Below are 12,301 nucleotides of genomic sequence, written 5' to 3'. Positions count from 1 at the left end.
GAGAAGGAAAGGGATAGTTATAAGCTGACAGCAAGGAGAATAAGTCACAGACAGGCAGCACTAGCAATAGTCACATACAATGCAGAAAAGTTAGTACTCACTGCACCTTCCGCTACAATCAACCGCCCAGATTCAGTGTCTGGGAGGGCTATAGCGCTGTGTACACTGTCCTTTAGCAGGGGAGAGGTACACAGGGGGACCGGTCCACTTGATACCGCCTGGGAGTCTGCGATGTGCCAGTAAAGATGGCCGCCGGAGACCTCAGAGGAGGAGTGGCCGAGAGATAAGAGCAGCTCAGCGACGCCAGACTCCTAGTTGAAAGGCGCGCTGAGCTGAGGGGAGGAGCCGCTAGACAGGGAAGGCTGCCTACCCTGGCTAGCAATTAACCCCCGGGTTGCCGGTCCCGCTACCAGCCTGATACCCTGGTGGTCTAGCGGACACGCGGGGTATTCCTCAATTGAGGGGGAGCCCGCCGCCGCCGCTAGCGCCTCCGGTCTGTCCCCAGAGACCGGAGGCTTCTGACTGCATGTAAAGTATCCGCGGGCCGCCGCACGCGGCGACCCACGGCTTACCTGATCCCCGTCGCGTCCGGCAGCAGTCAAGGGAGTCCCCAGAGCCCGGCTAGTACAGGCTCTGGGGTCCCGCCGCGATCCCCAGAGCTGTACTGGCGTCGCGGCGCCAGCGGGGAGAAGGAGCGGCAGCGTGGACGTCCTAAAGGACAGTCTGATGCTGCCGCTCTAACAGTGTAAAAAAAGTAGAAAAAAATAAAAAATTTCTCTTTTAAAATAAAGCTTAGGGGCTGCTCCTGCAGCCCCACTGCGACAGGGTGACCCGACTCCGGCCGGGCACCAACTAAAACTGAGGTGCCTGTGGCCGGGGCGGGGTATAGAGGAGGACGGACCCAAGTGCATCCTGGGAGCAGCAAAGCTTTAACTGCGTGGTGCCCGTGGATCCAGATCCAGCTATACCCCAAGGTCAACCCTGTGGACCCCCTATGGACCCTGAAGTAGAAAGGAGAGTTTTGGTAAACTTACCCTTGTTGACTCTCTTTCCTCGAAGTCCATATTGTCCACAGGAGGAGACAATGGGGTGTATGTGGGAGTTGGAGGACCGGACACCAACAGCAAAGCTTTTAATCCCAGGATGCTCCGGTCCTTCTCCCTATACCCCGCCCACAGCCTGAAGGCAACTCAGTTTTGTTAACAAGCCCAAGGCAGGAGCAGGATAGGAAAGAATGAAGAATCACACACTCACACAGAGAAGGAAGCAAGTGACAAAGAGAAGAAACTCATAGAAGCCAGGTGCGTCAGGGCAGGGGCCCTGTGGACACTATGGACTTCGAAGAAAGAGTTAACGAAGGTAAGTCTACCATAACTTTCTCTTTCTTCTGCAGGGTCCATAGGGCTCCACAGGAAAGACAATGGTGATGTTCCAAAGCAGTTGTTCAAGGGGCGGGAAAGCTCCTGAGCCAAGAGGAGAATTCGATGCCCGAAAGAAGCATCCTGAGAGGCATTTGTACCTAAGAAAGGTGTGGACAGAAGACCACAAAACCATATATGAAAAATTAGCTATGTAATAGGTGCGCAAAACCTGCAGCCCCTTGTATGGCACAAAAAATAGAGTCTCACTAAACCCTTAATATTCAACACAACAAAAGATTATTGTGCCACAAGGTGGAGCTGGATATACATATAGAAAATATAACTTAAGTGATATAGGAAAATTAAAAAATACTTAATCCTTTTCAAAGAAATAAATTCTTTCTGACCATCATTCCTCTTAGGGTTTCAGAAATTCATGACTGTCTCCATATGGTGCATATGAAAAAACACATAACATAAAAGGATTCCTTAATGACAGTGTATACAATGTTTTTTGTCATGTATCAATCTGATTTTATAAAGTTGTAGTATTTTGATCTAGACGTTTTGATGTTAGCGTACCCAAATTCACATGCCACTGTGTGAGGATGTTCGCATCTAGGTATCTTTGTCCTCCCACCCTATGGGTTCCCAGAAAATTAACTTAATGGTTGGGGGATATTGCGTACCCTACTCACATTCAGTGTACGCCGCAGAGACTCATAAAGGTTTCTTTATGTATGATTCAATACTCCATCGGCTTGTCACCATATAAAATTCATCCTCATAATAAAAAGGAGAAAAATGGTGTATGTAGCCAAACTGTATTGTTTAATAAAAGAGAAAAAATAAACTAATACAAAATATAACAATAATACTGTTTCTCATATGAAGGGTGATGACCTGATGTGGTAGAGCAATGGAGTTCAGAATCCACCGTCTCATTCAAGGAAATCACCTATCAATAATATCCAAAAAGCAAAAGTCCCCTGTGACCTTGGAGGTACCTGAAGTGCGTGGAGAACCACTGACAAATCCCATGCAGCCACAGAAGGGACAAAGGGAGGTTGTATACGTAGAACACCTTGCAAGAAGGTGCGAACATGCGATAGAGGAGCAATTCTGCGCTGAAACCAGATGGACAGAGCAGAGACGTGCACTAGGCGGAGTCCAAGATCCAATCCAGTCTGAAGAAAGGTTAAGTATTCTAGAAACCTTAAAAACTTGAGTCATAGTTTCAAGGAGCACACCACTGGAAATATGTATGCCACCCGGTGATAAATTCTGGCCGAGGCCGGTTTACGCGCTCTGAGCATAGTCTGGACAACAGAGCTAGAAAATCCCTTAGCCCTTAGGAGGGATGTCTCAAGGGCCAAGCCGTTAAGAGACAGGCGGGCCAGGTCCGGATGTAGACAGGGACCCTGAGACAACAGGTCTGGTCATAGAGGAAGTTGAAGAGGAACGTCTATGGAGAGACTTTGAAGATCGGAGTACGAATGGAGTCCGGGCCAAGCCGGAGCTACCAACAGGACTGTGCCCCCCTTCCTGTGTGAATGGTAACCCTCCCCTCTCCCCACCCAAACCCTAACCCTCCCTTAGTGGTGCCTGACCCTAACCTCACCGGGGGGGTGCATAACCCTAACCCCCCTTCCCGCACCCTAAACTTAAACTCCCCCTGGGGGTGCCTAACCTTAACCTCCCCCTGGGGGTGTCTAACCCTAACCCCCTTTCCCTAGCCTAACACTAACCCTCCCCAGGGGATGCCTAACCCTAAATCCCCTTGCGAGTGCCTAATCCTAACCCCCCCCCATCCCCGGCTAAGCGCGCATACTATACATACCACCGTCCGGACGTTCGGACTTCCGACGCCGGTATCCTGATGTTCATCGGGCTATCAGCGTCAGCTTTATGCCGGGTAGCAGGATATCGGTGTCGGTATTTCGACTGCCGGCATATCAACTACATCCCTGGCAAACATATATTGTCAGTTTCGGTTGTATAAGACAGCCAGGGAAGTTTCTTACCCACCTGACAAAGGGGGAAATGAAATATGAGCGCGGCTCTGGGCAGTATTCATCATGCCGCACTTCTCTGCCGCTTCGCAGAGAAGAAGGAATAGATTTTGCCAGGATGTATGACTCCCGGCTTTAGCATAATACCTGTGCACTAAAACACCTGCAAGGTGATCGGAGCACAGATGTCATCTTCAGCGTTAAAGGAAGTGATGCGCAAGCGCCGGGGGAGTAGTCTCCCATGAGGCATAGCGGCAATGGGAAGGAGCATGCGTGGAGGGGACCGAGGGGCGCAAGAGGCAGCATCTCCACAGCAGGACTCTCCTGTAAGTAATAGTACAATTACAATAAAGTCTGTAGAAATAAAAACAAAAACAACGAAGACAGCCTGGGAGACAGACAGCGCCAGTCCAGGCTGCCGAAATGGATACAGGTGATTTTATGAACGCTCTCTCCAAAAGACCGTTCATACAGATCTTCTCGTATTTGCGCTTCTATCTGATACATAGAAGCGCCGATAAACACAGGTGCCCTTAGCACCTCTGCCTTGCTGCTCACACCGTGCAGGGAAACGGTATCTAACGACCTTTCACACATCTGGCCCAAAGTCACACATCTAGCCCAAAGTCACATGGGAAGCAGCTGCAGCCAGCTGAGCTTTCACTGACACGCCCCTCTGTCTCGACTGCTAAAAAAAAATATGAGATATGGTAAGAACTTACCTTTGTTATCTCTATTTCTACGAAGTCCAAGGGTTCCACAGGATACCTTGGGGTATAGGTGTGACGTCAGTCATCGGGCACCATAGAGTTAATCTTTCAGCCTCCCCGGATGCACTAGGGTCCCCCTCCTATACCCGCCCCCGAGCCAAGGCACCTCAGTTAGTTACCAAGCCATAGGCCAGAGGAGGAGAAGGAAGAGAGAGAAAGAAGATCTGGATACACACAAGAATCACACTCTCACCAGAGGGAGACGAGAAAACCAGTGACCAGACCAAAGCCCATCTGCAGCACAGGTGCGACAGGGCGGGAGTCCTGTGGAACCCTATGGACTTCGTAGAAATAGAGATAACAAGGGTAAGTTCTTACCATATCTCATATTTTCTACTTCAGGGTCCATAGGGTATCCACAGGATAACTTGGGGATGTCCCAAAGCAGTATCCTTTAAGGGTGGGGACGCTCCTGTGCTGAAAGGAGAATCCGCCGCCCGAAGGAAGCATCCTGAGAGGCGAAGGTGTCAAACCTGTAATACCTCACGAAAGTATGGACAGAGGACCACGTAGCAGCCTTGCAGATCTGGACTGCAGAGGCACCACGTCGAGCTGCCCACGAAGGACCCACAGACCTAGTGGAATGAGCCTTCAAAGAAAGGAGGAACAGGCAGACTTTCATGAAGATAAGCTTCAGAAATAGCCATACGGATCCAGGCTGCCAAAGTTTGCTTTGAAGCAGGCCAACCCTTTTTACGGAAGCCATAGAGGACAAACAAGGCGTCCGACTTCCTAAACGAAGAAGTGCGGTCAACATAAGTCCTTAAGGCCCGCACAACATCCAAAGTGGCCTCACCCACTGAAAGACCAGGTGAGTTAAAGGCCGGAACAACTATTTCCTCGTTAACATGAAACTGGGAAACAACTTTGGGAAGAAATTCAGGCCGAGTGCGGAGCACTGCCCTGTTCCCATGAAAAATCAAGAAAGGGGGTCTACAAGAGAGAGCCCCTAAATCAGAAACACGTCTTGCCGAAGCTATGGCCAGAAGGAAAACAGTCTTAGCTGTTAGCCATTTAAGATCCACTGAGCCCAGTGGTTCAAACGGCGGTCCCTGGAGAGCCCTCAGAACCACAGCCAAATCCCAAGGCGCCACAGGTGGAACAAAGGGCGGCTGAATGCGGAGAACACCTTGCATAAAGGTGCGCACATCCGGGATTGTAGCAATCCTACGGTGAAACCAGACAGACAGGGCCGAAACCTGTACCTTCAAAGAGGCAAGGCGAAGCCCATGATCTAGTCCCGCTTGTAGGAAGGCAAGTATCCTAGACAGACGAAACTCCAGCGGTGCATAACCTCTCGGTCGACACCATTGGAAGAACGTATGCCACACGCGATGGTATATCCTCGCGGACGACGGTTTCCGAGCTCGCAACATGGTACGCACCACAGAGCTGGAAAACCCCCTGGACCTCAACATGGCTGTCTCAACAGCCACGCCGTCAAAGACAGCCGAGCCAGGTCCGGGTGAAGACAAGGACCCTGCGATAGAAGGTCCGGTCGTAGCGGCAACCGCAGAGGACTGTCCACGGACAGACCCTGAAGGTCTGAGAACCAGTGCCGTCTGGGCCACGCGGGAGCTATCAACAGGAGCGTCCCTCCTTCCTGTTTGAATTTCCGGATAACCCGTGGAAGAAGGGAAACCGGAGGAAACAGGTATGCGAACCGGAACGTCCACCGGACGGTCAGAGCATCCACCAGAGACGCCTCTTCGTCTCTTGTGCGAGACCAGTACACCGGCAACTTGTTGTTGTGCCGGGACGCCATGAGGTCGATCTCTGGAAGACCCCACCTGTCCACCAGCAGTTGAAAAACGTCTGGGTGCAGGGACCATTCCCCCGGATGAACGTCCTGGCGACTTAGAAAGTTCGCCACCCAATTCAGCACTCCCGGGATGAAGACTGCTGATATGGCCGGAAGATTGTGCTCCGCCCATACCAGGATCCGAGACACCTCTACGAGAGCCGCCCGGGTTCCTCCTTGCCTGTTTATGTAGGCCACAGTGGTAGCGTTGTCCGACTGGACTTGCACCGGACGACCCTGGAGAACCCGATGTGCCTGCTGGAGAGCATTGAAGACTGCTCGGAGTTCCAAGATATTTATTGGAAGCTCTGCTTCTGTCGGAGTCCACCTGCCCTGGAACAAGTGTGGACCCGAAACTGCTCCCCAGCCCCGAAGACTGGCGTCCGTTGTCAACAGGACCCAATTTGGTACCCAGAACGGATGTCCCTTGCTGAGATGGGTCGTCTGCAACCACCAGGCAAGGGACAGGCGAACCTCCGGGGTGAGTACTATCGTCTGGGACTGAGGCAGCCCGTTCCACTTGGACAGCATCAGGTGCTGCAGAGGTCTGGAGTGAAACTGGGCATATTCCACCATGTCGAACACCGACACCATGGAGCCCAGTAACCTCATCGCCGAGTGTAGAGACACCCGGCGGCTGTGCAGACAACTGCGCACCCTCGACTGTAAAGCAGAGATCTTTTCCTCCGTCACAAAGATCCTTTGCTGTCCCGAGTCCAATAAGGCTCCGAGGTGCAGAATCCGCCGAGACGGGATTAGAGTGGACTTCTGCCAGTTGATTAACCAGCCGTGCCGTTGCAGCAGCGCAATGGTCAGGTCCAAGTGGCGTAGAAGGAGCTCTGGAGATCCTGCCACTAATAACAGGTCGTCCAAGTACGGCAACATGCGGACTCCCTGCAGCCGCAGAGAAGCCGCCATGACCGCCATCACCTTGGTGAACACACGCGGTGCTGTCACCAGGCCAAAAGGTAACGCCCGAAACTGCAAATGGTCGCTGCGGATTGCAAACCTGAGGAACTGTTGATGGCGCAAAAGAATAGGGACATGCAGGTAAGCGTCCTGTATGTCCAATGACACCATGTAGTCCCCAGGTTCCAGCGCCAGAATGATGGACCGTAGGGTCTCCACCCGAAACTTCGGCACCCGCAAAGACTTGTTGAGAGCCTTGAGGTTGAGAATCGGACGATACGACCCATTGGGTTTCTGCACCAAAAAAAGATTTGAATAGAAACCCTGGCCCCTCTGGGAGAATGGAACAGGCACTATAACTCCAGCCTGGAGCATAGTGTGCAAGACCTTCCGCAGCTCCGTGGCCTTGTTCCGGTCTGATGGTAGACCCGTGGTGAAGAATCGAGCCGGGGGTCTGTGCCGGAACGAGAGGGCGTATCCATGGGAGACCACCTCGGGAACCCAAGTGTCTGTCGTGGTGACCGACCAACACCGGGCGAACTGCAGCAGGCGGCCTCCCACTTTGGGATCCCCCAACGGGAGGCCCGGACCGTCAGGCCGCAGGCTTGTCATCAGGCTTAGGGGCCGGACGTCTGGTACTCCATGCCTGCTTCCGGGGCTTGGCCGATTTTTTGGGACCAGCCTGTCGGGGAAAAGACTGTGGTTTGGGCCTGCCCTGGGCCCTATAAGACCGAAAGGACGATGGTCCTGAACCAGAAGGAGCAGCGGCCGACGGGAGACATGCCGATTTGGCTGCCGCCAGCGTGGCCACAATCTTGTCCAGATCTGGACCGAAGAGAACTTCTCCGTTAAAGGGCAACGCCTCCAAACCCTTTTTGGAGTCAGCATCCGCCTTCCAGGATCCCACAAGGTGCGACGAGCAGCCACCACTGCTGAAGAAATTCGAGACACCAGTGTACTAATGTCTAAGGCCGCCTCGTTGATATAAGTGGCCGAATCACGTAGATTACCACTCAACTCCGTTTGTTCGGCCGGACAGTCGGAATCAAAGGACGCCTCCAATGAATCCGCCCAGCGCTCCATCGCTCTGGCAACCCAGCAAATGGCCATAGCCGGCCGCGCTGCCCCCCCCCCGCAAGGGAATAAGCGGACTTCAGGCAGATCTCCACCTTGCGGTCCGTAGCATCCTTAAGGGAGGACATGGATGGCATCGGCAATGTGGCACTACGGACAAGACGTGTCACATGAGAATCCACCTGTGGAGGGGATTCCCACTTAGCAAAATAATTATCCGCGAGCGGATAAGCCACTGCCAGGCGCCTCTGCGGCTGGTATCGCTTGCCAGGCTGTTTCCACGCCTCCTCTAAATGGTCCATTAACTGGCCCGAAAGAGGAAAGACTGTGGCGTCACCCTTAAAAAAGGCATACTTGGATTTAGTAGCTGGGGGAACTTCGTCCTCAATCACCAAGGCTGTGCGAACTGCTCGAATAAGTCCAGGAATATATACCTTGGACCTAGCGTCAGCGTCCTTAGTATGGAGAGGTTCCTGATCGTAAGGATCCAGAATCTCCCCATCATCAGACGTCCCTTCGTCATCCTCATAAGGAGCCGACAGAGACGCCACCGGCCGTTTATGTGGCCGCATCACAGTCTCCCCCTGCAACACATCCAACAAGTGCTGTACAGAACTCGTCAGGGAGTTAACCCACGCCGGCTCCTGAGAAACCGGGAGAGGGGAAATAGGGAGACTGTGGGGTACCACCAATTGTCTTGGGAAACCCTGCATGGGTGACGACACCACTAACTGCTGGGACAAACCAATCTGTGTAAACGCAGGCTGCGGAGCTAACTGGCCCACTAAGGTTGTAAGCGCCTGAGCGAAACAAGCCCAGGGCGGCTCCTGTACCGGTGCTGTAACCGTAATAGGCTGCGCCATCGACAAACACTGCCGGCAGAGGCCCTCCGCGCTACCCTCCCCCTCCGCTAAAGGTACTTTACATGTAGTACACTGTAGCCGGAGAGGAAAATCACTTTCAGACATGATGGTACTAAGTATGTGACCCCTCTCTCCAAATGTATTTTAAAGAGGTGAGAGACCACCCTGCAGAACCGCACCGCAAGGGCTTAGCAGAAAGAACAGGGACAGTAATAAAGCTGAAAGTTTTTCCTGCACTAACCAGCGCTGATCACTCAACTACGCAGACACAGGGTCTGGTAGGACACAGCGCTGCATACACAGACCTGACCACAAGCGGAGGAGAGGTATGCGGGGGGACCCAGACCAAGAGGCTTCCTTCCAGGCTTCCAGCAGCGTTCACCATGCGTTCAGGAAGATGGCCGCCGAGGAGCAGAGAGGAGGCTGGCCTGGGGGAGTAGCGCTGCCACAGGGCCAGTCGGCAGAGTGCAGAGAGGGCTGTGTGCAGCGGGGGAGGCGCCGGCTGTGAGACAGGGAAGGCGCGCTCCCCTGGCATGCATTTAACCCCCGGGACTCCGCAGCGCTACCGCGCTGCTGCGGTCCGCTGTCCCAGGGGGGTAGTGGAAGCGCAGGTTCTTACCTGGCTCCACGCTGCAGCCAGTCCCCAGGGAGCCCCCTGCCTGGGGACTCTGGACCATGTAACAGCGGGGACCCACCGCGGGACCCCGCTGCTTACCTTGCTGTTCCCCTTGAATCCGGCCATGGTCCGGAACATCTGGGGTCACCGCTAGCTGTGACCCCAGATGCTCACCAGCATCCCCGGATCGGTACCGGCGTTCTGGTACCGGCGGGGGTGTAGGGAAGACAGCATGGACGTCAGGACTGACTGTCCATGCTGTACAACCAGATGTGCAGCCACAGCTGCATGCAGAAAAGCTTCAGGGGCTCTTCTTAGCCCCCACTCCAACAGGTGCACCCGACTCCGGCCGGGCACCAAACTAAACTGAGGTGCCTTGGCTCGGGGGCGGGGTACAGGAGGGGGACCCTAGTGCATCCTGGGAGGCTGAAAGCTTAACTCTATGGTGCCCGATGACTGACGTCACACCTATACCCCAAGGTATCCTGTGGATACCCTATGGACCCTGAAGTAGAAAATAGGGGTCTATTTGCTAAGCCTTGGATGGAGATAAAGTGAACGCAGATAAAGTCCCAGCCAATCAGCTCCTAACTGCAATGTCACAGTCTGTGTTTCAAAAATGACAGCTAGGAGCGGATTGGCCGGGACTTTATCTCCGTTCTCTTTATCCCCATCCAAGGCTTAGTAAATAGACCCCAAAATACAAAACATTTTCTTGTAAGAATACAGCATGTACAAATATAAAAGTTACATAATTATGTGTGCGCACTGGGAACTAAAGATAGGAAATTTAAGACAATGCTATTAAACTTGAAAATAATTACAATCGAACAGAAATAATTGATTCAGAAGAGATGCCTGGTACATATTTACACGTGGTAAGATATACAGATTACAATAGGAACACTGAGCTGCTTCCTTACTCACCTGGCTCTTCCCAGTGACATCATCGCTGCACCAGCATCCCCTAAAGCCATAGCCTCGGGGGGTCTGAAGGTGGGACGGACAGAAGAACCTGGAAACTGGGGAGCAAAGCTGTCCCCTTGGACAGAAGCACTGAGGATTCCCCTGCCTAAAGGAAAGAGGTACAGTAACTTAAAACAAAGGTCAAATTCAAATCTACTGAAAGGAGAATATTTTTTATAACAATTGAGAGTGGCAATTGTCTTTACTATAAATAATCCATAGCACATGCAGCCATAAATTATTCTGCATAAAGCACCAATATTTCTGCATACTACCAAGTTACCGACGAGTCTAAGCAATGTAAAGGAAATTGTTTTAAATTAACGGGTTTGTCTGGAATGCAGAGGGCTAGTTGATCTGTACGATTTTCATTGTTGTTTTGCTCACTTTTTCTAAGGTTGCACAGGTCTATATGAGTGACAGTTTGGCTAGTTAGACAATTTGTAGCAGCAATATTTATGCTGTGAACACGCATTAGCACAAGGATATTGGTTGATGTGAACACGCATTAGCACAAGGATATTGGTTGATACAGAATAATGTTATTTGTAATGCAAAACCAACAATACGTTTTGATTACTTGACGCTTATTATTTGTGGTGTAAAAAGGCATCTGCAGAGCAGAGATGGCTAGAATGGATTGCCTGCGTAAGAGGAGGAAAGGAAAGCATGCAGTGAGGTAGGGGGAAGAGTTTTCAGAATGTGGGGTAGGAACAGAAGAGGGAACAAAGGAGGCTAAGGAGAGAGAGGCGGTAAACTGGGTAAAGAGTTCCCAGTTTTTATTTGGAACCAAGGAGCAGTAGAATACAAGTATTGGAAGCTACTGCATTGTCTCCTTTGTCCTTCTGCATCATGCATACCAGCTATATCAGTGTCCTTCAGATACATCATCTGTCCCTGAGGATGTCATGCTACCCTGAATTGGTATTTTCAGATTGGTCTGTCATTTTTCTAGCATCCGACTGAGCTAACCATTACCTGTTAAGTTGTCACTAGAATAAGTACAGTAATAAGTACAGTAATGGCGTTGGAACCTTTAACACTTCCGATTGCGCTCAGTGGAATGCAAGGAGGAAGGAAGTGTTAAGATTTATAGTGGAACAGGTGGTTTTGTCTAGAGGCTGCATATGTACGCTTATAATATATATATCACATTTCTCTAGTCATATTTGTGTTATCAATCACTTATATGGACAGGTTATCAGGTTGTGTAGGAGAGGAGTCGGACGCTGCAGCGTCCGTGTGTACATCTTTTGATAGGATTGCTTCTGCAACTTTATTAAATACCACTACAAGTCTCTTGGTGTACATCCGTGCATCTGCATGTGCATTGACTGATATGCCCGCACTGAGCATCTCAATACTGTTTGCTGCGTCACACCAATGAAACTTGCAACAGCCCCATGCTAGGTGCAGATTTTCAGTTAGAGTGTGGCCTCCAATGTGAACAATTACGGTCTGAGTTCGCAACCACTTTAGTGACACTCCCATAATGCAAAATCATGCTTCAAGCCGACCAGCACTTCTGGCAAAGTATGATGACTGCTAGCAGAGGAAGTCTAGCAAAGTATAGTGCCAGTGGAAGGTGCAAATAGTGCGCCATAAGGCTGGGTACCCAACTGAATCCAAGTAACTGTAGTTACTTTAGGGGACTTGATACAGATCTTAGCAGTGCTTGGTGAACCCACCTAGTTCCATTCATACAATACATAGGGGGCAATTGTTAGCCCCGTCGGCTGTCAGTGCCGGGCACCCGATGGTGCAAAGCAATTGCTGATCCGTGCGGGCGCAAACAGGCGCCGGCATTTCTGATCACCCCCTCCTAAGGAGGCAAGCAGAAATGTGCAAAAAGTCTTTGGTTTGGGTGCCAGCACTTTAGACGGTTTTAGCTGTTTTAGGCGGCTAATCCTGGTCCAATTGGGCGCAACA

The 12,301-nt window shown here is 51.5% G+C and overlaps 1 protein-coding gene across 3 annotated transcripts in view; it reads right to left on the bottom strand.

Annotated features, from left to right (window-relative positions):
* Positions 1 to 12,301, bottom strand: part of PIWIL2 (piwi like RNA-mediated gene silencing 2) — a 348,242-nt gene that overhangs the window by 254,738 nt on the left and 81,203 nt on the right. For all 3 annotated transcript variants that reach the window (XM_088443404.1, XM_088443405.1, XM_088443403.1), the window contains exon 4: positions 10,334 to 10,478. In XM_088443404.1, the coding sequence (XP_088299530.1) occupies positions 10,334 to 10,478 (145 nt within the window). The remainder of the gene's footprint in view (positions 1 to 10,333; positions 10,479 to 12,301) is intronic.

The sequence above is a fragment of the Taudactylus pleione genome, unplaced genomic scaffold, assembly GCF_031769625.1.
Source record: "Taudactylus pleione unplaced genomic scaffold, aTauple2 ptg000329l, whole genome shotgun sequence".
Classification (NCBI taxonomy): Eukaryota; Metazoa; Chordata; class Amphibia; order Anura; family Myobatrachidae; genus Taudactylus; species Taudactylus pleione.
This window is presented reverse-complemented; position numbering and strand designations above follow the sequence as displayed.